This window comes from Globicephala melas, chromosome 19 (assembly GCF_963455315.2).
Source record: "Globicephala melas chromosome 19, mGloMel1.2, whole genome shotgun sequence".
NCBI lineage: Eukaryota > Metazoa > Chordata > Mammalia > Artiodactyla > Delphinidae > Globicephala > Globicephala melas.
Window position 1 is genome coordinate 3,581,903 of NC_083332.1, and position 24,860 is coordinate 3,606,762.

Below are 24,860 nucleotides of genomic sequence, written 5' to 3' on the forward strand. Positions count from 1 at the left end.
TAAGTCTGACACAGAATGTCGCATTTTGTATGATTTCACCGACACGAACAGCCTAGAGTAGCCAGACTCCCTAAGGCAGGAATTTGAATGGAGATGACTAGTGCCTGGTTCTCAGGGGGCATGAGGAGTTCTTGCTTAATGGGTACAGAGCTTCTGTTTGGGATTATGAAAATGTTCTGGAAGACGGACAGTGGTCATGATTGCCCAACATGGTAAATGTACTTAAGGCCACTAACTTCGCACTTTAATGATGTTTCAATGGTGGTGAATATCATGGTGTGTATATTCTACCACATTAAAAAAGTAGAAGGATGAAAAATTACTATGCAAACACTAATCAAAAGTAAATTCAAGTGGTTGTATTGTTTCCCTGTCCCACAAATTACCACAATCTTGGTGGATTAAAACAGCCCAAATATATTATCTTACGGCTCTTGGAAGTCAGCAGTATACAATCAGGTCACTGGTATAAAGTCAGGGAACAGGGAGACATTCATTTACTTCATCTCCATCCAGAACCGGAAGTCTCGAAGGCAGTTGAATTCTATATATTGACCTTGTATGCAGCGATGCAGGAAAACTTTTTAATTAGAGTAGAAGATCTTTACATTATTTTGGATTTTCTGCGAACACAGCTGGCAGTCTCTTAGTAATACAATATTATTCTTATCCACTTCAGAGCTTCTCGCCTTGTTTTGTTTCACTTACTTGCTTGGTGCCTCCAGGGCCCTGGTGAATACAAGTGGTCATACGGAACATACTTGGATCATTGCCAGTCGTAGACGAAAGGACCTCAGGTTCTCACGTGTACAAATGACGTCTAGTGTTGTTAAACATGCCCTCATCAACGAAAGGGAATTCCCTTCTATTTCTGATGCGTTTTTATTTTCACCAGGAATTGTTGGTATATTTTATCAAAGGCTTTGTCTGCATCTATTAAGGTGATTATTTTTTATTTGTTCTATTAAGGTATTGCATTATGTGACAGATTTTTAAAATTTTAAGTTACTCTATCCTTCGAAAAGAAACCCCACAGTATGGTCATGAAGTAATGTCCTTTTAATATATCACTAAATCTTACTTGTGTACACTTTGTTTAGGGATTTCCATCTAAGCCCATGTGAGAGATCTTCCTGTGACTTCCCCATGTATAATTCCCTTGTCAGGTTTTGGTGTAAATATTTTCCTGATCTGATGTGTTGAGGTATGTTTCTTCTTTTTCTGTTCTTGGGAAATGTTTGTGCAATTTGGGGGTGTGTGTGCGTGTGTGTGTCTTTCACGAGTACATAAGTGCTCGGAAGAAATCACCAGTGAAGCCGCCTGAACTGCACACTTACACGTCGGACAATGATGACCGTCAGAGCATTTGTCCGCATCCCATCACACAGTCGCCATTTCTTTTTTTGGTGAGAACATTTGAGATCTGCTCTCTTCGAAACACTCAAGAATGGGATACAGTGTGATTAGCTGTAACCACCATGCTGTATATTAGATCCCCAGAACTTATTCATCTTATAACTGGAAGCTTGTGCCCTTTGACCAATATCTTCCCATTTCCCCCTCGCTCCAACCCCGGGAACCAGCATTCTCCTATTTCTTTCATTTTGACTTTGTTAGATTCTATATAGTTCAGTCGTGGGTAAGTTTGGATTAGAGTCAATGTATAAGGTGATAGATTTTCCATTTATTCTTATATCCATTTAGTAAATTGTACACGTGAAGATTTCCATTCCATCTACATTTTCTGTATGGTGGCGTCAAATTTCTCATAATGTTCTGTTACTATCTTTATAACGTCTGTAGGATTTGTAGTGCTGTCTGCAATCCCTTTCATACTATTAGAAGTGTGAGCCTTCTCTCTTTTTCCCTCGGCTGTGGTGGCTAGGATTCATGAATGTTTTCAAGAATGAGTTTATTTTTTGCCTTAATTGATTTTCTCTACTTTTTGGTTGTCTTCATTATTAGCTACCCTTGTCATTATTATTCCCACCTTCTACCTTCATTTGAAATAATTTGCTATTTTTTCCTGAAGTCTTGGTATGATATGTTAGGTCATCGATTTTTTTAAAGCCTTTTCTAATATATTCATTCATGGTTCTTAATTTTCTCATTTCATATGTTTTGATGTGTATTATTTACATTATCATTCATTGAAAACATTTTCCCACTTCTGTTTTGTTTTATTGTTTGTTTGTTTTTTTTCGTTTTGATTTTGGTTTTCAACTCACACATTGATTTTTGAGAAGTCTGTTGCATTATTTCCCAAACGTAAGGATATTAGTTATCTTTGATGGTAGAATCAGGTGACTGCCAAAGGGTCCCAGGGGCTCCTGGTGGTCTGTGTTGGGAGTCCAGGCTGTCTGATGGTCGTTAGGCGGTGTCCACTGCGGGCAGGCAGCTCCTGTGCCTTCTGGGGTCCGTGCAGTCTTCCTCCCTGGAGCGTGGGGTCTGGGTCCTTCCTGGGCTAGCGGACAGCGAGAGCAGCATACACGCTGGGTTCTTCTGGGGGCTCCCCTGACTGGGGGTCAGGGGTTGCAGTCTCCCGTCTGAAGGTCGAGTGGTTCAGCTGGGCATAGGTCACATCCTGGGGGGCTTCAGATGCGGCGGCCTGCGGTCGGGGAGAGGGAGGGAGGGTGTGTGGTTGGGGTGGGGGAAGCCTGGGGGCCCGGACAGGATGGGACCCACCTGACCGTCCCTCTGCTCGTCCTCTTCCGCTTGTCTGTCCTTCGTGTCCAGCAATCTCCCCGACAGGGAGGAAGGAGAGGTGGCCACCCCCCGCCTTAATCTTGATCTTGAGTGGTTCACCTGGGCGTACGTCCCCTCCTGGGGGTCTGCATCCTGCCTGTTCTGCTGGAGGGAGAGAGTAGGACAGAAAGGGGACTTCCTGGATCCACTGTGATCTCCTTCCGTCAGCTTTCCACTGTGTTGGCAGAGTGATGCTTTAAAACCTTAGGTCAGGTCACTTTCCTGATGGAAACTCCGGGGACCTCCTAACACCTCGGAGCCTCTGGATTCTTTCTACGGTTCTGATTTCTGTATTAACACGTTGTCTCCCTTGCTCATTTGGCTCCAGCCGCACGGCCATCTTCCTGCAAAAGCACGTCCCTGCCTCAGGACCTTTGCACTTGCTGACCCCCACCATGCACTCTGTCACCTTCTCTTGCTTTACTTTCCTTATCGGGACCTTGCATTCTAGGACGCTACCTGCTTCTTTACATATAGTCTTCTCACCCACCAGGTGAGCTCCCTGCTGCACCTGCAGCACCTACAGGGAGCCGGGGGCATGCGCTCTCCTTGTGCACCACTTTTGGGTGAATGAAGGAAGGGGGGCCTGGGGACTTTCGGGTGATTCACTTATTCACAAATCCTCTTGAGACGTGGGGCTTCTCTGCAACGCCAGAAGGTCAGACAGAGGACGGGGAGCCAGGAAAGGGGACCCCGAAGGAGGGGCCATGAGGTCACAAGGAAGCAGGAGGGGTGGATCACAGCTGGATGACCCAGGAAGCGCGGAAGGAGACGTCAGTGTGGAACACTGCTGGAGCTGGGATGTGAGGACAGAGATGTGTCCATTGGACTGAGTTTGGCAACAAGAAGGTCTCTGGTGGCCTGGACAGGAGCAGGGGTCTCACCGGATGGTCCAGCTGCACCCCGTCCTCAGGCTGTGTGTCCTTCACGGCAGCATCTGCTGGGGCGGAACAGGGTGTGTATCGCTTGGTGGGATCCCCTGAGATCCCTCAGGGCTGGAGCCCCCGCAGTGCATCCAGAAGGGGCCACTGAGACCCAGGGGTGAGGGGAAGTGTGGGGTTTCAGTCCGCACCCCCTGAGCCCACCCCTTCCCAGCCTTCCCCTCCCCCACACAGGTGCCTCCAGAACCCTGTGTCCCCCACCCCGTCCTCTTCTGCTCACAGAGGGCCTGGTCCTGGGCGGCGGCGGCCGGGCAGGAGCTGGGGAGGAGGCGGGCGTGTTAGGGGGAGAATGGGGGGGAGCTGTGGGCGGGGCGGGCCTGGGGGTCTTCGGGGCGGGAGTTACCTGCTCTGCAGGCCTGTGTCCTTGGGCTCTGGGTCTGCAGCCCCTGCGGGAGGGTGGAAATCAGCCTCGCCCTGGGCTGGGGCAGATGACAGAGGCTCGGCCCTGGGACTCTTACGACCCCCGCCCCTCACACGGGATTCAGGAGGAAAGAAGGAGACCTGAACTCATACTTGCGTACATGTTTCAACACTTCATGAGATTGAAAAGGAGGAAAATACCTTAAATTATACATGTCAGCTGACAGTACGTGTTTTCTTTCTAGATTTTTGAGTTTCAGACTCTGGACAATCTTTTTCTAAGCTGACCTTGCCCATCTCTTAGGTTTCCCTTCGGCTGGTGCCCTAAGCCCACCACCTCCAGTCACCCCGTTCCCTACTCACCCGACTTCCTGCGTCTGCTCTGACTCCAGTGTCGGACGAGGAGGACGAGGGGCAGCAGGACGAAGGCCACCGCGACCCCGATCAGGACGTTCAGGTACCATTTGAGACCTGGGGCACCAATGACGTCATGCATGAGCCCAAGATGCCATTTAACTGAGCGCCTACTGTGTGCAGGCTCGTGCTGGGGTCTGTGCATTCATCTCCTCTAACCCACCCCACCCATTTTACAGATGAGGAAACTGAGGCACAGAGAGGGAATTCACCAACCCCAGTGACCCAGTCTGGAGGTGGCAGAGCTGGGATTGGAACCCAGGGCTGTGGGCTCCCCGAGCTGTCCTCCTGCCGCACCCCACCCAAGGTGGACACCAGCTTTGTGCTCTCGGGGCTTCTCATCTGCAGGGGGGCCTGTCCGAGGGTCTCATCTGGAGCCGAGGGTCCTTCCTTGTTACCCTGCCCTCCCCCACCACAGCAGGGACTGGGGGAGGGGCCGGCTGTGTGCGGTGGACTCTTCATCTTTCCCTCCCCCTCCCCGTACAATGCCACCACCACTGCGGCACTGGGGACAGGCCCCCATACAGTCACATCCTCAGGGGCCTCCCTGTGAGGCCTCCTCTCCTGGGGGGTCAGAGCCAGAAGTCAGAACTGAAGGAAATCTAAGCTCCGGGCCACGATTCTCTGCCTTTACACTTGGAGAAACTGAGGCCCAGGCAGGGGAAGGGGGTCCAAGTCATTGTCTCCAGAGGTGCGTGAACTAAGACCATAACTGAGCCCTGCCCCCCTGGGCCCAACACCATGTCCCACAGACCCTCACTCACCCGTCTGCGGGCCTGGCTCCGTGGGGGGAAGGGCCCCAACTTCAGAGCCTCCTGGGGGTCAGGACAGAAGGTGAGGGTCGGGGGCTGCTTCTCCCGACCTCAGCCCACTGCTCCTCCCCCAGGATGGGCCCCGAGGGGTCATTCCCTCTCCATGACCCCCACCCTTCATCCACCAGCCTCAGAGCTCCTGGAGCCCTGGGGTCCTCCTGGCATCTCTGCTTGACCACCAGCCTGTCCTTGAGGATCTGAGGGCATTAGATCCTCCCAGAGACCCTGAAACTGCCTTGGGGTGGCCTGTGCTCCCTCTGCAGAGAGGCCTCAGTGACTTCCTAGTTGTTGAACTGGGGCCTGTCGGTGGGGGGCTGGGGCCCCCAGAGGGTACTGGGAATGAGGACAGGAAGCGGGTGGGGCTGACCCTGGAGTCCCCACCTCATGAAACCTTTCCCTTACACCTGCCCTGTGGTCTCCTCTACAGTCGTCAGGTTCCGGATTCCAGGTGAGGTGAGAAGGTGTGGGAGGGGATGGGAGGGCCTCTGAGGGGCAGATCCCCCTCTGGGTGACCCTCCCTCACAGTCCCCTCACTCAACCCCAGCCCAGAGTGCTCGGGACAGAGCCCTGAGCTGACTGAGTCAGAGAGGACAGGGTCAGCGTCCCTCACCTGAGACCGCGAGATCCAGGGGGGCACTGGCATGTGACAGCAGGTAGGGGTTACTGCTGAGTGAGCTGTAGCACTTGTAGGTCCCATTGTGGGCTGAGGTCACGGGACTCATGGAGAATTCGGCCTGGAAATGCCCACCTCGGTACTTTGATCTAAGACGCAGTGGGGGCTGGGCTGCCCTCTCCTTGGACAGAAGGAAAGTTTCCTTTGTGCTCCTTGACTGACATAGCAGGGTCACGTTCTCTCCTGAGGCCACCAGGGGGCCCGGCTGCACCGAGAGGGAGGGCGTGTCAGGGAACCACCCTAGAGAGAGGAAGGGGGGTGAGGGGCTGCCCGCCCCCTGGTTCTGAACTGCGACTCAGCAGGGCCTCCCTGAGGCCCCTCATCTCTGTCTGTCTCTGTTTTTTCCGAGTCTCTCCCTCTCCCTGCCCACCCCCGTCTCTCTCTGTCTCCCTCCCTCCCTCCCTAGGGACCCCTCACGCCTGGTCCCAGCATCACCAGCTGGGGCTCCCCCGGCAGGGCCTGTGCAGAGTCTGGGTCCCTGACTGACCCGCTGGCTCCTCACCTGCCACCAGGATGTCCAGGGGGTCACTGGGGGCCGACCACTCGGAGGAGAGGTTGTGTCCACCGTAGCATCTGTACCGGCCCGCGTGGGTGTTGGTCACCGGGCCCAGGGGGAAGTCAGCCTGAGAGAGCCCAGCCTGGGGCTGCCGGCCAGGGCGCTGGGGGAGGGCCTGTCTCCCCTCCTGGGACAGAGCGAATCTGTCATAGCCGACGTGAGAGCGACACTGGAGGGTCAGGCTCTGTCCAGAGGCCACGACAGGGCCCTGCAGGGTCAGGAGGGAGGGCTTCCCAGACACACCTGGGGGAAGACCAGCCCTGGGCTGTAGGGGCTGGTTCCTCCCATGAAGCCCCTTCTCCCGTCCTAGTCCCCAGGCCTCACTGTCGCTACACTCTGTGTCTCTGTCCTGTGCGCCCCGCTCCCCCCTCACCCCACCCTCTCATCTGGGACAATCCTGGGAGAAAAGCATCTAATAATCTGTCTCGTGCCTCAAAAAGTGCGTGAGGCCAGGGTGGGACCTCCTCACCTGGGAACAGGAGCTCCAAGGGGTCACTGGGGGCCGACCACACCTGGGGGGTGTCCCTGTAAAAGCCGTGGCATCTGAACGTCCACCTGTGGCTGGGGGTCACGCGACCCACGGGGAGCAGGGCCTGGGTCTGCCCATGGGGGCCTCGCTGTGCATCCAGGGTCCAGGAGGACTTGGGTTCTCCTTCCTTAGTCAGAATGAACCTGTCCAGTCGCTGCCATGAGCCACACTGGAGGGTCACTCCCGAGGTCACCACAGGGCTCGGCAGGGCTGAAAGGGTGGGTTTGCTGTGGACCCCTAGGAGAGAAGGAGGGAGCTTGTCAAACGGGGCTCACACCCCCCTTGCCTCCTCCAGGGCTGGGCTGTGAGAGGGACACACCCCTGAGAGCAGACCCCCTTCCTGAGGGCAGAGCCCGAGGCTGGGACCCCCGAGTGTCCTCTCACCTGTCACCACCAGCTCTAGGGGGTCACTGCTCTCTGACCAGCCAGTGGGGCTGCGATAATAACAGTGATATCTCCCTGCGTCGGATTGTGTCATATATGAGATGGAGAACTTGCCCTTGTCCCCGGGCTCCAGTGAGGGCTTTCTGTACCAGGGAGGTGAGCTTCCCTCTTTATTCAGATGGAACTCCCGGACCCCCAGGGTCCCCTGACACCGGATGGTCACGGGGCTCCCCCAGGGGATCACAGAGCCTGGCTCAGCCCAGATGGTGGGTTTGGGGAGGGTGCCTGGAAGGACATCAGAGGTTGCGTCACAAGACATCCTCACCCCCAGGTCCCCAGCTCTCAGCCCCCAACCTCCCAGACTCCCCCTCCTTCAGCCCTGAACTGCTGTTCCCCACCCCATTGCCTGAGGGTGGCCCCTTGTCCCCATGGTCAGTAGGGAGCTGGGACACCTGGGGACAGACTCACCTGCCTGCACCTGGGTCCTCAGGCCCACACTCAGCCCTGGAAGAGAGACCCCTGTGAGAGGTTCGCCCTGAATCCTGAGCAGCGCCTCTCCTACCCGTGGGCCTCCTGAGTCCTGGGGTCTCCTGACAGAGCAGCCTGGCTGTGGGGAGGGGTCCCTCTCTGGCTGGATCTTCCCCTCCCCCTCCTTCGTCTCACCGAGGCAAAGCAGGGCCGTGAGGCTGGGGGTCATGGCGTCTCGTCCCTGTGGTCCAGGCGGTGCAGATGGAGGAGACCACGGTGCCCTCAGGACGGAGACCCGAGGGTGTGTCCACTGGGAGGCTGGTCCTCCCCGTCACGGGGCTGTCACGTCAGCAGCCCCAGAGGAAGGGGAACTGCCCCTCCGCAGGAGCCTGGCACTAGTTTCCACAGGGCTCAGGCTGGAGTGGGCAGCGGCCTTCTGCAGGCTGCCAAGTCCCCGGACTCAGCCCCTCCCATCTTCCAAGCCCGCAGGCGCGTCTCTCCTTCTTCTGCTTCTGAGTCCCATTGACCTTGGCTCTGACCTTTGTACCTCACTCCTTCACTCATCAGGACCTTGGTGGTAACGTGGCCGCCCCCCCCCCCCCGGGTAATCCAGGACTGTCTCCCCATCTCCAGCACTTAGAAGGTGCCTTGGGGGGATCTTCAGGGGAAATTCAGGGCTCATCCTAAGAGTACAAAGTGATAGTAATACAAATAGAACTCAGTATCCTTCTGCGCGGAGTAAGGTAGAGCAGGTAGTGAGTTTCGAAATCACGGTGACTTTCCTGCCCACCCCGTCTGAGCAGAGAGACAAGAGAACAGAGCCTGGGAGGCGACGCCGACTAAGGATACCTCGGGCAGGTGCCCATCACCCCCAGCACGGGTTTCGACACTAAAGGTTTCACAGGAAGCAGAGCAGCTGTTTCCCTACACGTCAGTCTCTGTTACCATCCCAAATGAGATGCGTGACGTCTCCTTTTTCAGAAAACAATTTCTGCGCGTCATAAACCCCAGATGTGAGCTCCAGACACGGTCCAAATACGCCATCAAGTGCCGCGAGCCCGATGCTGGCTTTCGAGCTGGACGGTCAGAAGATCAATGGTTCCCGCCCAAGGTATTTCCTCTCCCCACACTTCAGTGGTTTGTGTTCATCTCCAAACGCTCCTAGATCATGGAGTCCTGTTTGGATTAATGAGATTTAAAACAAGCTCACGAATGGAGATGTTGGGTTCTTTCCTTCACAGCCTTGGTCATACTGGGGTTGATGAGAGACGTGACTGAGGGCTCCTGAGGAAGGGCAGACCCTGCAGAGAAAGGAAGCGTGATACACACAGAATAGGAGGTTTGCCCAAAGCACTTCCTGCTTAGATGCCAGTTGTGCATTTTGGGGTGGAATACCACTCAAGCCATATTGTCCTTGATTCTCCTTTTTGGTGATTGGGTCTTTCCTGACTTGGTTAATTCGGCATGCCCCAGGTTTCTCCAGAGTAAGGCTGTTATTTCCCCTTTGTAATTAATCACTGGTCTGTGGGGAGGCACTTTGAGAGTTTGTACGTATCATGCTCCTTATTAAATTTTCACTTTATAAGTTTAGCAGCTACTGACCCTATGCCATAGCAAAAGCTTCTCTTCTCCCAGATGCACCCATTCACGTGGAAATCACATTGATTATAATATCCCAGTACTTTTAAATGCCTGTAAAATACGGCCAGTCCTTCTTGTGTTTCTTCTGTCATAATAAGCAGACGGATCTAGGCTTTATTTCCTCACGACTCAGAGGCTGTATGGTGTGTTTTAATTTCTGGTTGATCTCGTCCCCACTACCCGCATAGCTCTTCTCTTTGTGTGTTTTCCTAAGTATTCTTACGTTTTTATTTTTCCATATGGAGCTTAGTATCAACTTGTCTAGTTCAAGAAGAAAAGCTTGTTAAACTCAAAAGCTTTTGCACAGCAAAGGAAACCATAAACAAAACAAAAAGACAGCCCACAGATTGGGAGAAAATATTTGTTGCAGATGATGTGACTGACAAGGGATTAGTCTCCAAAATTTACAAACAGCTCATGAGGCTTAATATCATCAAAACAAACAACCCAATGAAAAAATGGGCAGAAGACCTAGACAGACATTTCTCCAAAGAAGATATACCGATGGCCAAGAGGCACATGAAAAGATGTTCAACATCGCAAATTATTAGAGAAATGCAAATCAAAACTACAATGTGGTATCACCTCACACCAGTCAGAATGGCCATCATCAAAAAATCCACAAACAATAAATGCTGGAGAGGGTGTGGAGAGAAAGGAACCCTCCTGCACTGTTGGTGGGAATGTAAGTTGGTGCAGCCACTATGGAGAACAGTATGGAGGTTCCATAAAGAACTAAAAATAGAGCTACCATATGATCCTGCAGACCCACTCCTGGGCATATATCTGGAGAAAAACATGGTCCAAAAGGATACTTGCACTCCAGTATTCATTGCAGCACTGTTTACAATAGCCAAGACCTGGAAGCAACCTAAGTGTCCATCGGCAGATGAATGGATAAAGAAGATGTGGCATATATGTACAATGGAATATTACTCAGCCATAAAAAGAAACGAAATTGAGTTATTTGTAGTGAGGTGGATGGACCTTGAGTCTGTCATACAGAGTGAAGTAAGTCAGAAAGGGAAAAGCAAATACTGTATGCTAATATATATATATGGAAACTAAAAAAAAAAAAAAGGTTTTGAAGACCATAGTGGCAGGACAGGAATAAAGATGCAGACATAGAGAATGGACTTGAGTTCACAGGGAGGGGGTAGGGTAAGCTGGGACGATGTGAGAGAGTAGCGTGGAGTTATATTCACTACCAAATGTAAAATAACTAGTGGGACGCACCCACGTAGCACAGGGAGATCAGCTCGGTGCTTTGTGACCACGTAGAGGGGTGCGATAGGGAGTGTGGGAGGGAGACGCAAGAGGGAGGAGATACGGGGATATATGTATATGCATAGCTGGTTCACTTTGTTATAAAGCAGAAACTAACACACCATTGTAAAGCAATTATACTCCAATAAAGTTGTTTTAAAAAAAGTGAAAAGAATAGGGCATTCTGTGGAGGGTTTGTACAAAGTTTAAATATGCTAATGTTTGCATAGAACTAAAAGAGCCATTGCACCATTTTAAGAGCTGGCTGAATCTAGGTTGAATTTTTAAAATATTCTTAAGATATATAAGAACATTTTAAATACCAGGCCTTTAACAGGCATGCAGGTTTCTTATGTTTCTATCAAAAAGATACACAAGACGAAAAAATTGAGAACTCAATGCTGGCGTCCCCTAGCGGGTCTTCAGGCTAACGTTTCGTTTTTTGTTGTTTTTAGTTTTATTGCGGTACGCGGGCCTCTCACTGTCATGGCCTCTCCCGCTGCGGAGCACAGGCTCCGGACGCGCAGGCTCAGCGGCCATGGCTCACGGGCCCAGCCGCTCCGCGGCATGTGGGATCCTCCCGGACCGGGGCACGAACCCGCGTCCCCTGCATCGGCAGGCGGACTCTCAACCACTGTGCCACCAGGGAAGCCGTAACGTTTCGTTTGAATCTGAGTGGGAACCGCAGGTCTGACCCCTAAGTAGGGCGGTGACCACCTACATGTCCCACTCACAGCGGGATCGGGGCTCTCCGGGCGAGGGCCTCCCGGTGACCCCACGTCCTTGGCGGCGCAGCTGGTCCCGCTTCGGAGACGTGGTCGTGCAGATCCCAAGTGTTTCATGTTGAGACAGCACGGAGTGGCCTTGTTTAGAAGCCCTGTAGCTTCAGCAACAAGGCTAAGTAATCAAGTGGGCAGTTGTGGACGGACCTAAATCTGTGTGAACTGACATGTGGAAAGAATATATTTGGTTATATCTGTTCATATAACACGTCCATGAGGCCCGCCCATGGGGCCCGCCCCAGGGGCGGGGTCAGGGAGAGAGGCATGAGGTCTCCCAGGTGTGGAATTCAGAGGGCGCTGGGCGGACTGACATTGTGCACGTGGAACAGAAGATGAAGAGCAGACTTAGGCAGATATGGGGGTCTGCTTTCTGCTCAGCCAAGGCAGGGTAAGCCCTTACCGGGGCGGAGGCCGTCTCACTGTGCGTTTCAGCTGTGTAACTATTGCAGCCAATAGACCCAAAAGTGTAACGACTCACGTGATAGGAATTAGTGCCTCTTCCATGCAACAGGTGAAGCTGATTCCAGCTCAGCAGGGAGGTGCTTTAAAATACTGTGTGTTAATTCTAAAATGTGAGGGAGCAGATCAGGAGACGCCTGCCATTGAAAAGATATTCATCACAGTTCCCAGGAGGAGGGGGCATGCATGCCACCCACCAGGGCCACGTAGGGAAGCACCAGAGACAGAAAGGAGGAGATGGAGTGAGGGGGAAATGGGAGCCTTTACTGTGGTTTCCACAAGAAGGAATGGGCAGGAAAGGGTAAGCAGGCATGGGATTGGCTGGATTAATGATTTCAGCGGGTTCTGGGGTGGAGGGGGCGTCCCTAGTTGTCATGTGCTTGGCCCTAGCGTGACAAGGGCAGGTGGGTCGTGGCCCAGACTGTGGACCCCCATAAAGGAGGGGGTGCGGTGTGGACTCTGGGTTGACTGGTTTGTATTTGATAAGTGCACCCCAGGAAGAGGACTCTTGCTCAGGAGCTGGGGCAGGGTGGGGGGCAGTGAGGGAGGAGGCGGGGGGACAATGCAAGTGACTCAGGCATATTATTGGGTCATCTAGGAAAAGGTGTGTCCAGTGTCGACCTTAAAATTAAATGTCGTTATTTTACGGGCAAAATGAGTTTATTTAGGAATGGCAGAGGAATTGCGATTCAGGACATTCAAACTATGGCAAACCACAGTCAAGTCCAGAGAACAAGGAAGAGGAATGTTACTTTACAGAGAAAAAGGAGGAAGCTGGAAGGGCCTGCTTTGACTGAAAGTCCCTTGGAGAAAACCAAGAGGTCAGGCTGGTGGTGGTTTCTCATTGGCTGGGCTTTGCTGTTTCTCCTTGGCTAGGTTGTGACTGTTTCTCATTGGCTGGGCTTTGCTGTTTTCTCATTGGCTGAGTTGTTGCTGTTTCTTATTAGCTGAGCTGGTGCTGTTTCTCCTTGGCTAGGTTGTGACTGTTTCTCATTGGCTGGGCTTTGCTGTTTTCTCATTGGCTGAGTTGTTGCTGTTTCTCATTAGCTGAGCTGGTGCTGTTTCTCATTGGCTAAGTTGTGACTGTTTCTCATTGGCTAGCCTGTTGCTCTTTTCATTGGCTGGGCTATTGCTGGGCGAGGAGAAAATCATCCTTCTTCTGAAAATCAAGTTTCTTCCTGCCCAGGAATGTAAAGTAAGCTGCAGCAGAGGGTAGGAGTGAGAGAGCTCCCCTTTAGGGCTTCCCAACTCCGTTTTAAATTAGGTTTCCCTTTATTAATTTTCACACTAGCATATGCATGTATGACCCATGTTAAAGCATCAACTTTAGAGAAACCTGAAATATGACTAATACAAGGGGTACAGCAGGCTCTACTCTATGGGGTCATCCTGGGAACCAGGTGCCACACTCAGCGTGTGGGTCCAAGGTCACCCAGGGCATCCATACCCATCAGCAGAAGGGAAGAGCCGTGAGGATCTTGTGTGGGAGGTTCACGGGCCAGGCTTGGAAGAAGCTCCATCCATCCAGCTCACATGCCACTGTGAACTTCATCCCAGGACACACATAACTGCAGGGAGGCTGGGGAGATCATCTCGCTGGGAGCCCAGGAAGGGAGGACACGGTGCTGGTGAGCAGCCACAGTCCTGTCACACGGGGACCACCTGTCACACAGGAACCTCCTGTCACTTTGAGCACCGGGTGGGGGTGGGGGGGTTAACGGGTTGTGGGGTGCGTTTCCAGTCTCCACTGCTTCCTCCCCGACCTCCTCTTACGTAGAGGTTCTAGGGATACAAGAAATAGACTCTCAAACATTGATCATTTCACAAGCTAGTGGAAGAAGGAAACATTCCTGCAAGGAGGTACTTAGAATTCAGAGTGAGGCATTCAAGCCCAGAGGAGCCCACAAGCGGAGGTGGTGCTGAGGCCCGACACCCGCTCAGGTAGACAGAATAACAGCCCCAAAGATGTCCGCATCCGACGCCCTGGAGCCAACTGCTGTGTTACCTTAGGTGCAAAAAGGGTCTTTGCAGGTGTGATTGAGTTAAGGATCTCAAGGGGGGGAATGAGCTTGTATGTTCCAGGTGGACCCAATGTAATCACCAGGGTCCTTGTAAGAGGGAGGAGGCAGGTGAGAGAGAGGGAAGGAGGTGCGACCACAGAAGCAGGGGTCCTAGTCAGAGGGAGGATTTGCAGAGGCTACAGTTCTCCTTGAAGGCAGAGGAAGGGGCCCCGAGCCAAGGAATGCAGACGGCCCCCAGACGCTGCTAAAGGTAAAGGAATGGGCTCTGCCCTGGAGGCTTCAGAAGGAGCGCAGCCCTGCTGACCCCTGATTTTAGCCCAGTTTAACATGTTAGCCTCTGAGCTCCTGAACTGTAGGATAATAAGTTGTGTTGTTTGGTGCCCCTATGTGAGGGGTTCGTTACAGCAGCAACTGCAAGCTTGTTGGGATGAACAGCCTCCAATCCCAAACCTGAAGGGCATTAGCCAGGTGACGGGGTGAAGGTCAGATCAAGGACAGTGTCCTACAGCTGATGGGTCCTCTTGTGTTTGGAGAATGCATGGCGTCCAGTGGGGATGAACTGGAGTAGGGGTGGGAAATGGGGACCTGCATGTTCCTCTGGGTGGACCTAAAGCCTGAGGGACCCTCCGTGTGCAGTCGTGGTCTCATCAACTCCCTCGCCCGCTCCACACGTGTCCGTGCATGTGGGTGTGTGCATAAGTATATGCGTTTGTACAGTACATGCGTGCATTCGTGGGCGTGCACATGGCGGGGGGGATGGCAGCTGTATCAGGTGGGGCAGGCCTGCGCCTTCACCCAGACAGAAGTCCCCTCAGACATCTCCCTCTCTCATCCCTGAGACACTCTTGAATCGGAAAACAAGGATGCCCTTTTTGTCGTTTCCCTCACTAAGTCTTGAGTGACTGTGGAGGCAGAGACTGGGACCTAGAACCTGTGTACCCCGGCGCCACACGCAGGGCTGACGCAGTCGGGCCTGTGAGGACATTTATTGATGAACAAGGTGAAGCATGATCCAGAAAACAGGGTATCAGCAATGAGCCGCATAAGTGTAGCCCAGATTCAAGATCAACAACTGAACTCTAGGAAGGTTCGTACAGTCGGCTGAGAAAACAAAACAGGTCTCTGGGGGCAGGGGAGGATTCACAGGACGTGTCTGGAATCAGCTGGGCGACTGTAGGACCATAGCTGGGTCTCTAGAAACAGCCAAGAGACTGCAGCTGGGTCTCTGGAAACAGCCAAGCACTATAGCTGGTTCTCTGGAAACAGCCAAGGGGCCACAGCTGGGTCTCTGAAACACGTACTACACGTCCTCTCCAAGGAGCTAGTTGATTGTGGGAGGGGCCACATGGTGAATGAATCTCCTAGAAGTTGATTGGAGGGTCTCAGGACTCCAGCTCTTGCCAGCAGGAGAATTGACCGGATGACTTCAGGAAGGGCCGATTCCACAGGGAAACCCTCCAAATGTCCACTGCAGGCTTTGCAAGAGTGCCCTCCTGTGTCTTTAGTGCAGAGGCCAGGTGGGCCTGGGGTCAGTTTCTGGCAAGGACTGCATACATGCTGGACTTGGCTGTGGGCTCTGTGGACAGTGGGGACGCAGCTCTGGCCACCCTCTGTGTGAAGGCCGGGTGGTCCAGCTGGGCATATATCACCTCCTGGGGGCCTCCTGCAGCAGAGGCCTGAGGAGAGAGACTCAGGGTGAGTATGGGTGGCTGAGGTGAGGGAGGGGCTGTGGGAGGGGAAGACTTTGGTCGCCAGATGCCAGGTGCCCCCGCACATCCCACCTCCTGAGTCGCCGTTGTGTAGTCCCGTCCCGCAGAGAAGCAGGGTTGGTCTGTGTGACCAATAGAATGTGGCAGAGTGAGGGCCACCTGTAGGGGAGGCCACAGAGGACAGTGTGCCTTCTGTTCCTCCCTCTTTGGGGTCCCTCCTGCTGGGGGAGGCCGGCCGCCATGGAGGAGCCCGTGTGGTGGGGAAATGGGGCTCCTCCCCACAGCCAGGGGACTGAGCCATCGTGGAAGTGGATCTTCCAGCCTCAGTTGAGCCTCCGATGAATGCAGCCCTGGTTGGCATCTTGACAGCGACATCAGGACAGACCATGAGCCACCACCGCCCAGCTGATCCGATTCCTAATTCCTGGCCCAGGAAACTGAGATGATTTTGTTAAGCTGCTAATTTCAGGGGCTTTGGTACCCAGCAGGAGGTGACTAATGCAAGCACTTACTGAGGTGTCCACTTCCCCACTCTTCTCAGGAAGTCTGTCGACAGTGGCCAGATCTGGCAGGGAGAGGACAAGGGGTCAGTTCTCTGGGGTGGACCTTAGGGGGCAAATACGTCTGACCTCATAGCTTCATATTTGGTCTCCCACCCCATCTGGAACATTCTAGAATGCTCCCGAACACCCCCTACCACATTGCTTCCTGATGGCACTGAATCCCCACTTCCCCGCTCCCAGACCTGTCCCCCATCCTTGTCTTTACCTGGTGTCTCATCTGCAACGTCAACAGCGGGGCTGAGCCTGAGGGGAGAGAACACGTGAGCCCTCGGGGCTGCCTGGGGGCAGGGGGTTGGGGGCCCGGGGGTCACTCCCAGGAGCCTCACCTCTCCTGGGGCCTCTGCTCCTCACCTTTGCTTCTTGGGGGCCCTGGGGACAGTCGGGTGTGAATTCAGAAGAGAAGCCTTCTTCCCAGCACCCCAAACAGCCCGCCTGGGTCACCCCACCCTGTCCCTGAGACCTACCCCGTTTTCTCTCGTGCCGACGATGGAGGAGGAAAAGGCCCAGGAGAAGGAGACAAAGGAGAAAGGCCACAGGGACCCCAATGAGAATATAAAGATGCTCTGTCGGCAGGCCTGCGGGAGGTGGGAGGGTGGAATCCGATTACCGGCGGCATGCCCACCATGCGCTGGGCGCTTGTCATGTCCCCACTTACACATAAATCTCTCATGCCCAATAGTCCTGTGACATGATCTCCACTTTACAAAACCGGATCTGAGCGCTGGAGTCCTCTGTCCGCAGGGCACTGGTCAAGCTGGGATATGACCGGCACCAAAGCCCCTTCTTTCCCCCTTTCCCCAAAGAACACGCACCGGGCTCGTGCTTCTGCGTCCCCCTCGCCCATCAGGACGGTCATTGTCCTGCGGATGCGTCTGTGTCTCCGAGGAGTGAGGAGGGTCTGGGTCAGAGGCCTGATCTGGACAGAGAAGCCTCTGAGTCCCCCATCCCCACCTCCAAGGGGTCTCCTCCCCGGACCCCGACCTGCTCCCCCTAGAACAGCCCCATGGACCTTGCTGTGAGGATGGTTACCACCACGGTAGTCACGCGGGACAATTTTCACTGAAATTTAGGTTAACTAAAAGTCAGATCGCCAGCTGCACTAGCCACTGCACTACCCCTGGCTAATGACACCCTCCCGGGATGACGCAGATACACAGCATCTCCTTCCTGCAGGAGGCTGCGTGGGACGGCGCTGCTCTCCGCGCTTTGTGCAACCTTTACAGAGACGGAAACCCAGCAGGAATCGAGAGCAGGAACCTCTGCCTGCTCACCTCCTTCTGGGTTCCCACGCCAAACACAAGAATCCCCATGTCTGATCTCTTCTGTTTTTCGCAGCAATCCCTGATGGGGCGGAAATGCTCTTCTGTGAGTCAAGAAGCCAAGACCCGATGTCCTCGAGCTGCCTGAAGCCCAGCCTTTAGCAGGTGAGAGGATGCAGCACCCGCCACGAGCTGCACTCCACGCATGCGCCTTTTGTCCATAACCTCCTTTACATCTAAGTGCTGTGCTCAGCATGGCTCATTTTACAGGCGGTCCAACTGAGGTCTTGGGGGCTGGTACACCCACAAGGTTGGAGCGCTTCATCCCCTCTTCTGGTCAGCGCCCCCTCCCTCCCACTGCTCCAGAGGTTGAGTCCTCAACGTCCTTTAAAATAGAAAATTTCATTTCTTGGAGCATCCTTTCCTCAACACTGTACTTGGTCCAGGATCCACGACCCCATCCTGCGTTTTAACGCCATTGCTGCCTGAGCTTCCCCTGCTGACATTTACTACGATTTAGAATAGCATATATGTTATACACGTACAAATAATATATAGCAATATGTTTACATCTATAATGTATATTACATATTATATAAATATGCTTAATGCCTAAATAGTAAATATAAATATATTTTAATATATATAATATATATAATATATAATATATAAATATATTAATATATATTATATTTTAAATTATGTGTTTTTAACTTACATATGTATAATTTAATTTATATGAATAATTTAAATTATACATAATTATTCTATACATAAAAATTATATCAATTATACATATTTAATATATATTATGGTACACATTTTAATATTACATATACAGATGATAGTAATACATAATACATGATAACATAATATATAGCACACATTACTGAGGTAACAATATAGTAATGTATATTATATTGTATTACTTATATATTTAATAGTGTAACTGTATTCTAATTTACTTAAATTATAGATCTGAAATTTTACATTGTAAGTTATATGTTTATATTTTCATATGCCCATATATACTTATATACATCCCTATTATTCATTTTAATGAATTCTCCCGCTAAAGTCTGGGAAGCCAGGGACCCTTTCTCCTCATTCACCATGTGCATCAGTCCCACGGCAGGAGGCTGTCTGGTGCACACGAGGTGAGAAGAAAATATTTCCTCGGTATTAATAAGATTAGCACTTCTCCAGGTTGTCCCATTTGGGAGCATATTTAAGCGGGTGTCCTCTGTACGTGAACTCCTGTGTCCCCAAAGCAACACGGCGGGGTCAGTGCCCCAGGAGGGTGTGGAGGGGGTCAAAGTGTCCCCAGTGGGCGCTGACTCCAGGACATCCTGGGGGCTGACTGCACACAGGGACAGGGACGGCCTCATCCCAGAGGTCCCCCAAAGCACCATCCAGGCCTGGTCAGGGGTCTAGGACCATGTGATGTGCCCGATGGAGGGTGGGCCACACCACAGGGGACACATGGCCTAGGGCCCACAGATTCTCACCCAGTGGAAAGGACAGTCGACACCATCTGAGGGAAAAGACACAGGTTCCCTTGAAGGGGTCTGTCCTCACCCCATCTCTGGAAGCGCACCCCCCGCCAGCCCAGCAGGGATAGCTCTGTGCCCACCCTGATGCTGGGGCTGAGTGCCCAGGTCACCGTGGTGTCCAGGTGAGACCAGGCTCCAGGGACCTGAGCCAGGTGTGAAGGCAGAGAGATGTGTGTGCAGACGGAAGAGGGAACCAGAGGGTTTGGGGGTCAGGAGGGGGCAGGGGAGCCTGTGGACAGAGGACACAGCTGGGGACAGGGTCCAGGGACCTGGGGCAAACCTGAGGGCAGAGCAGAGACCTCCTCACCTGTCACCGGCAGGTCCAGGGGCTCACTGGGCTCAGACCAGTGATTACCTTTTCGATGGAGGCACTGATAATGCTGGGCAGCGTCTCTACTCACAGCGGTGATGCAGAATCTGGCCTCTGTCTGGTATGGACCAATTTGAAACACAGTTTTCTCATCCTTGAAGTCACTCCTATTGTCCTTCCTCTCCAGACGGAATTCCTCAGCCCCAGCAGGGCCCCTGCACACAATGGTCACAGGCCACCCCTGGGGGCTTACAGAGTCGGGCTCAGCCCTGGTGGAGCGACTGGGCAGGGTCCCTGGGATGGGTAAGAGCAGAGTCTCAGCATCCATTAAGTGAAAATCGTCACGTCACATAATTCACCCATTTGTGTTGCTCAATTCGGTACTTTTTTTTTTTTTAACTTGCAAAGTTGTGCAACCGTCACCACAATACAATTTTTTTTGGCTGCACTGCATGTGAGATCTTCGTTCCCCAACCAGGGATCAAACCCACACCCCCTGCATTGGAAGCATTCAGTCTTGACCACTGGACCACCAGGGAAGTCCCACAATCCAATTTTAGACCATTTCCATCATCCTCCCCCAAAAGACCCCCCAGGTCCATTCTATGAGCATATAAATTCCCATCACTGTGGAGTGATTTTCCCCACTTGACTTAAGGACCCTGAGGCTTGGTCACGTCTTGTTCAGGGTGACGTGGGAGGTGTCAGAGCAGGCTGGGCCCCCGGGCATGTCTGCTGCAGGGGGCGGCTCTCTCCCTGCCCACGGCCACTCTAGGGGAACAGAGACAGCTGGGAGGGTGGCACAGGATGGGAATGACCGGGTCATTCCTGGGACAAGGAAAGCAGGGGTCTCAGTCGGTAGGAATGATCTGGGCTGGTCTGAAGGACAGCTGCCAGTCCCAGGTGGGATTGTATGGGGTGAGGGACGCAGTCTGCAGCGCGGCTGTGTGTGTGTGTGTGTGTGTGTGTGTGTGTGTTTACCTTCATCTCAGCTTATTTCCATTTCCTTGTTACGGAGGCTCTGGAAACCCCAAATGTCTCAACTGGGCTGGGGGCAGGGGGAAGAGCGGGTTTGTAGCCCTGAAACAGGAAGCTGGCCTCACATTCAGCAAAATCCCATAGAGGCAGGGGGCTGGCAGAGGTCACTCATTCACTCTTTCTTTCTTTTGACCACACCTTAGCTCTCATCTATCTGTTTACTGATGCCTCCATGTACCACTGGTTCCACAAATATGAGAAACACCCAGGATGCCTGCCCTCTTGGGGCTGAAAGTCTAGAGAGAGGATAGCCATTGACAAATAATTGTGCAAATCCACGGGTACAAACGGTGGTACATGCCCTCGGGGTGAGTGTGGGAATCTCGGGGGCAGACAGGAGGCAGAGCTGCCGTCCTCTGGGAGGTCCAAGGGAAGAGATATCTGAGCCAAGATCTGAGGTCAGGGATGAATTCCCCAGGCCGAGGGACAGGGGACACCGGGTATTCAGGGTGGTGCGGAGTCTGGAGCTGAGTGGGAAGATGGCATTTAGAAAGGGAAAGAAAACCAAGGTAACTGAGATAAGTGGGCCAGACAGCATGGGGACAGACAGATCCAGGCCAAAGAGAGATGCGTGGGTCTCAGTCTGTCTGAAGGTAAACTGTGAGAGGACTTGAAGGAAGATTACGGTCCTGAAGATAAATTATATACTATATAGATATTTAAAGTTTTTAAGTAAAACTTTTAAATGATCATTTAAAACCACATCACTGTGTGCTACAGTCCGTACGAGAGGACGGAGACGGTGGGATTGAGGAGGATTCTGAGTCTGCCCTTGGCGAGGTCATGTTCTCTGCCCAGGGGCTGCCGCGGGAGATCTGGGCTTGTGCGGGGAGACCTCGTGGGTGCAGCCTGGTCTGTATGCTCTGAATCGTCCCTGGGGGCCATCAAGAGCAGAGGGGGAGAACGCGGGAGAGACCTGAGCGAGGGTTATACACTGGAGGTTGTTTGCAATTCGAGGTGTATGTCAGGGCCCCCAGGATCAGCTCCACTCTCACCTACATCTGCCTGCGGGGTGCAGAGGGGATTGGGGAGAAGACTCACCCGCCTGTGTGTGCATCGTGTGACCCAGACAGAGCACTGGAAGAGAAGTTGTAGTGAGAAAGACGCCCACTGTACGGTTTCCTCATGGGGCCGCAGTCAAGCGGGGGCCTTGAGGAGCCAGCGGGGTAGGGGGTGGTCATCGTCCCATACTTCCCCGACACCCCGGTCAACATTGCCTCTGAGTACGAGCCCTCTCCTTGCTCTGAAATCGTCTCAGGACAAACCCCCAACCCCTCTTCCAAGCAGGTGTTCCTCCCTGCCCCCCAGCCCTTCTCAGTCTGAACTCAACCCCATACCCAGGCACCATTTCCAGCACTGAACCTTCCGTGGTAAGACTTAGGTCTTGGCCAGAGCTGAGGGGGACCACTTTGCCCCGCTAGGGCCCCAGCGTCTTCTGGGCTGGAGTCGGGACGGAGCTGGGAAGCAGAGCCCCTCTGCCCCTGGATTCCTACCCCTCCATTCCAGGACTCACCCAGGCCCAGGAGGGTGGTGGGACGGGGGGACATGGCCCAGCCCCTGCCCCCGGCACCGTCCTGGAGTTTGTGAGTGAAGGAGAGAGCCTGTAGGCTACACGAGAAAAGAGGATGTGGTGGCTAGGGCCCCTGTCTGGGGTTTCTACATCAACGGCCTCACACAAAGGGGAAGAGCTCTCTCTCCCCTCCCATCCACGCTTCCCACTAACGAGACAGAGGTGGGGCCTGGCTTCCAAAAGTTGTTTGTTCCCCCTGTGCACTGATGAGGCTGAACTCGTCTCTGGAGGCACCCCTTGAGGTGGGAGCCTCATTCTCACTCTGTGGGGCAAGCAGAACACGGATTTGTGCAGCAAACTGACTTGACTGTTGGTCCCAGCTCCACACAATAGCCGTCTGTTCTTGGGCAAAGAGTTACACCACTTTATGCCAACATTTCCTTGTGTTTAAAATGGGAAGCCCCAAATCCCCCTCCAGGTATTTAATATTACAATATATGTTACATTCCCAGCAAGGTATTGAGCTCATTAAAAATATCTCACTCACATGGGTTCTCTGCCTATCTTCCCAAAGTGGCATGGGAACCAGGGAAAGGGAGGCTGGTCCATCAGCACAAGCAAAATCCTAAAGGGATTGGGTGATCAGGAGACAGACCTTGGGAGCTGGCCCTGGGCTTGGGATCAGGTGGGGCACCCAGCTGGGTGCTGAAATAAAGAGCAGGACCAGGGATGGGGAGGGCGTTTGTGCACACGGAGCCCAGTAAGACAGGAGCCCCATCAGGGAATCTCATGTCCACTGCCCCTAAGGCCAGGCAAGAGCTGCTTCTCCCAGGGGGTAGCTGTGCCAGACACTGATGTCTGCACAGCAGCCGATGCTCACTTTTTCCTTATCAACAGAAACCTAGTTCTGTTTGAGTGGCTATGTTCCAACCCTGGAGCTGAGGGATGGGGGGAGTGCAGAGGATAAAATTTGGGTTAAGGCAAGCCAGCAATCCCATTTGCAGCGATTGGTCCAGAGGGGGCACATGAGCATGTATGGCCAATGATACATAAAGCAGGATATATCAGGGTTTCTGGGAATCATATTTGTCTCTTAATAACAGAGGGTCTCATGAGACTTTTGCCTCCTTTTCTCCTGTCCATGGGCAGCTATATCATGATGATGTGATATCTGGAGCTGCAGCAGCCATCTTGCAACCATGAGGCAACAAGCTTGACTACAATAGCAGAAATACTGAACAAACTGAGGGGAAAGAATACAAGATCCAGGGTTCATAGAAGGTCCCCAAATGCTGAACCAGCCCTGGGACTGCCTATCCCTGGAATTCTTAATAAGTAAACAATAAATATACTAGATTTTCTGTCAAAACTTCAGACTAAATCTGTGGACCACGCTCCATTTTAAAATAATAATTATTTTAAAAACTAAAATTGCTTAATAGACTATTTTAAAGGTCTTCTTAAATGCCTCAAAGAAATGAACACTAAGTGAAGGCTATGTAGTCAAAAATTAAAGGAAGACAAGATTCCCCAGAGTCAAGTTGAATGCTGAACATGGTTCTCACCTTGACAATGATGCATTAAGTTTCATTTTCATGGCCTTGCAGATGGTAGAGGCTAAAGGGTAAAGTCCAGGGGTCACCCTCGTTGATTAACACCAGCCAGCCCTACGTATCCGCGTTTTTCTGGTGTGTGTCTCTCTCTCTCTCTCTCTCTCTCTCTCTCTCTCTCTCATCTTCATTAGTGGCTTTTATCAGGTTTATTGAAGGATAATTTGCAGACAGCCAACTGCATCCATTAAAAATGTGCAATTCAATGAGCTCTGGTAGTTGTGAAACCACCATCATAGTCAAGATTTCCATCGCCACCAAGATTCCTTGTTCCCTTTGTGAAAATAAGCAAAGTAACCTCATTTAAAATGGAGCCGGGAAGCCCGGAAAGGGGAACTCTCAGGCATGTAGCACTTGGTGCAACCTGCACTCCCAGTACGGAGAAGGAAGACGAGAATTATTTAGACAAGGGAGGACATTAATTACATGGGAATTTCATCCCCTGCTTTAAGAAAAAGAAGGAAGATCCTTCCGTGCCCCAGCAACAATGCTCTAACCACTGCTTCCAGCCAATGAGAAAATGTCAAACGTCTAACTCTTGTTCTTCAGTGAATTTCTGTTCAAAACAGTCCTTCCCCGTTTCCTCCTAAAACCCGATAAGAGGTGACCTCCCTTTTATCTCTTTAGACTTGCCTGTGATCCACCATAGCTGGCCTGTCCCAAATAGCAATTTTCTGCGATTCCCAAATAAACCATTTTGCTGCCAAGGAAACTGGCTATTTTATTTTTATGGTTGCTACTCCTTGGTCCCAGGTGATCACTGCCAACCAGAGAATGTCACTTTCTTTCTGGCTCTACAAGGATTGAGTCATTAGTCACTGGATTTACTCACTTTCGACACACCCTGAAGGGTGTTCAAGGCAGGGATCTGGAATGAGGCACTCTGTGCTCTGGGAAAGCTGGCAGAACAGGCCTTCAGAGAGTTAGATATTTTCAGGAGAAGATTTTATGAACCCAATTTCTTGCATCTTCTCGTACTTAGAAAAGCACTAAAGTCATTAACTAAGGTATCTGTTCCTCGTGAGTAGCAGCAGCTTTCTACAGAGATGTGTGCTTGACGGCATGTACGCCTTCCCCAAAATCACATAGATGCTGATATCGGAGCAGCTCCTCAGAGCTCTCTGAGAGGCTGTCTCTTGGGCAACAGTCCTCAGTATGTCCCCAAATAAAACAGAACCTCACAACTCTCACTGTGCATTTTTATTGCAGTCAACACCATTGATCCTTCTTTTCTTTTTAGAAAATATGTATCTGCTA

At 52.2% G+C, this 24,860-nt stretch overlaps 3 protein-coding genes across 10 annotated transcripts in view; 1 reads left to right on the forward strand and 2 right to left on the reverse strand.

The window, feature by feature from the left end:
- The window catches only part of NLRP7 (NLR family pyrin domain containing 7), a 232,412-nt gene that overhangs the window by 169,689 nt on the left and 37,863 nt on the right, over positions 1 to 24,860 (forward strand). For 3 of the 6 annotated variants that reach the window (XR_011377006.1, XM_060289603.1, XM_060289608.1), the window contains one exon: positions 4,351 to 4,485. Coding sequence is in view for 1 of the 6 variants with exons in the window: in XM_060289612.1 (XP_060145595.1) it covers positions 4,351 to 4,432 (82 nt within the window). In the remaining 5 variants the exon portion in view is untranslated. Of the gene's footprint in view, positions 1 to 4,350; positions 4,504 to 8,863; positions 8,994 to 17,658; positions 17,748 to 24,860 lie in introns of those variants that run through there. The other 3 variants (XM_060289612.1, XM_060289610.1, XM_060289607.1) reach the window with 3 other exon arrangements.
- LOC132594040 (leukocyte immunoglobulin-like receptor subfamily B member 3) lies at positions 1,888 to 8,172 on the reverse strand. 2 transcript variants are annotated; one of them, XM_070044373.1, is made up of 13 exons: positions 8,078 to 8,172; positions 7,883 to 7,918; positions 7,415 to 7,699; positions 6,971 to 7,267; positions 6,448 to 6,744; positions 5,883 to 6,185; positions 5,225 to 5,275; positions 4,410 to 4,517; positions 4,030 to 4,063; positions 3,907 to 3,944; positions 3,630 to 3,682; positions 2,686 to 2,850; positions 1,888 to 2,608 (listed from the first exon to the last, which is right to left on the reverse strand). In XM_070044373.1, exons 1-13 carry the CDS (start codon positions 8,109 to 8,111, stop codon positions 2,465 to 2,467), a joined length of 1,845 nt encoding a protein of 614 aa, XP_069900474.1. In that variant the 5' UTR covers positions 8,112 to 8,172; the 3' UTR covers positions 1,888 to 2,464. The 2 variants fall into 2 exon arrangements, with proteins under 2 accessions (XP_069900474.1, XP_060145607.1); XM_060289624.1 differs by having other exon boundaries at positions 4,030 to 4,072.
- Positions 15,058 to 22,084, reverse strand: LAIR1 (leukocyte associated immunoglobulin like receptor 1). 2 transcript variants are annotated; one of them, XM_060289661.1, is made up of 9 exons: positions 21,997 to 22,084; positions 21,525 to 21,560; positions 19,443 to 19,739; positions 16,788 to 16,898; positions 16,650 to 16,692; positions 16,529 to 16,566; positions 16,273 to 16,325; positions 15,833 to 15,919; positions 15,058 to 15,727 (listed from the first exon to the last, which is right to left on the reverse strand). In XM_060289661.1, exons 1-9 carry the CDS (start codon positions 22,028 to 22,030, stop codon positions 15,581 to 15,583), a joined length of 846 nt encoding a protein of 281 aa, XP_060145644.1. In that variant the 5' UTR covers positions 22,031 to 22,084; the 3' UTR covers positions 15,058 to 15,580. The 2 variants fall into 2 exon arrangements, with proteins under 2 accessions (XP_060145644.1, XP_030707569.1); XM_030851709.2 differs by lacking the exon at positions 15,833 to 15,919.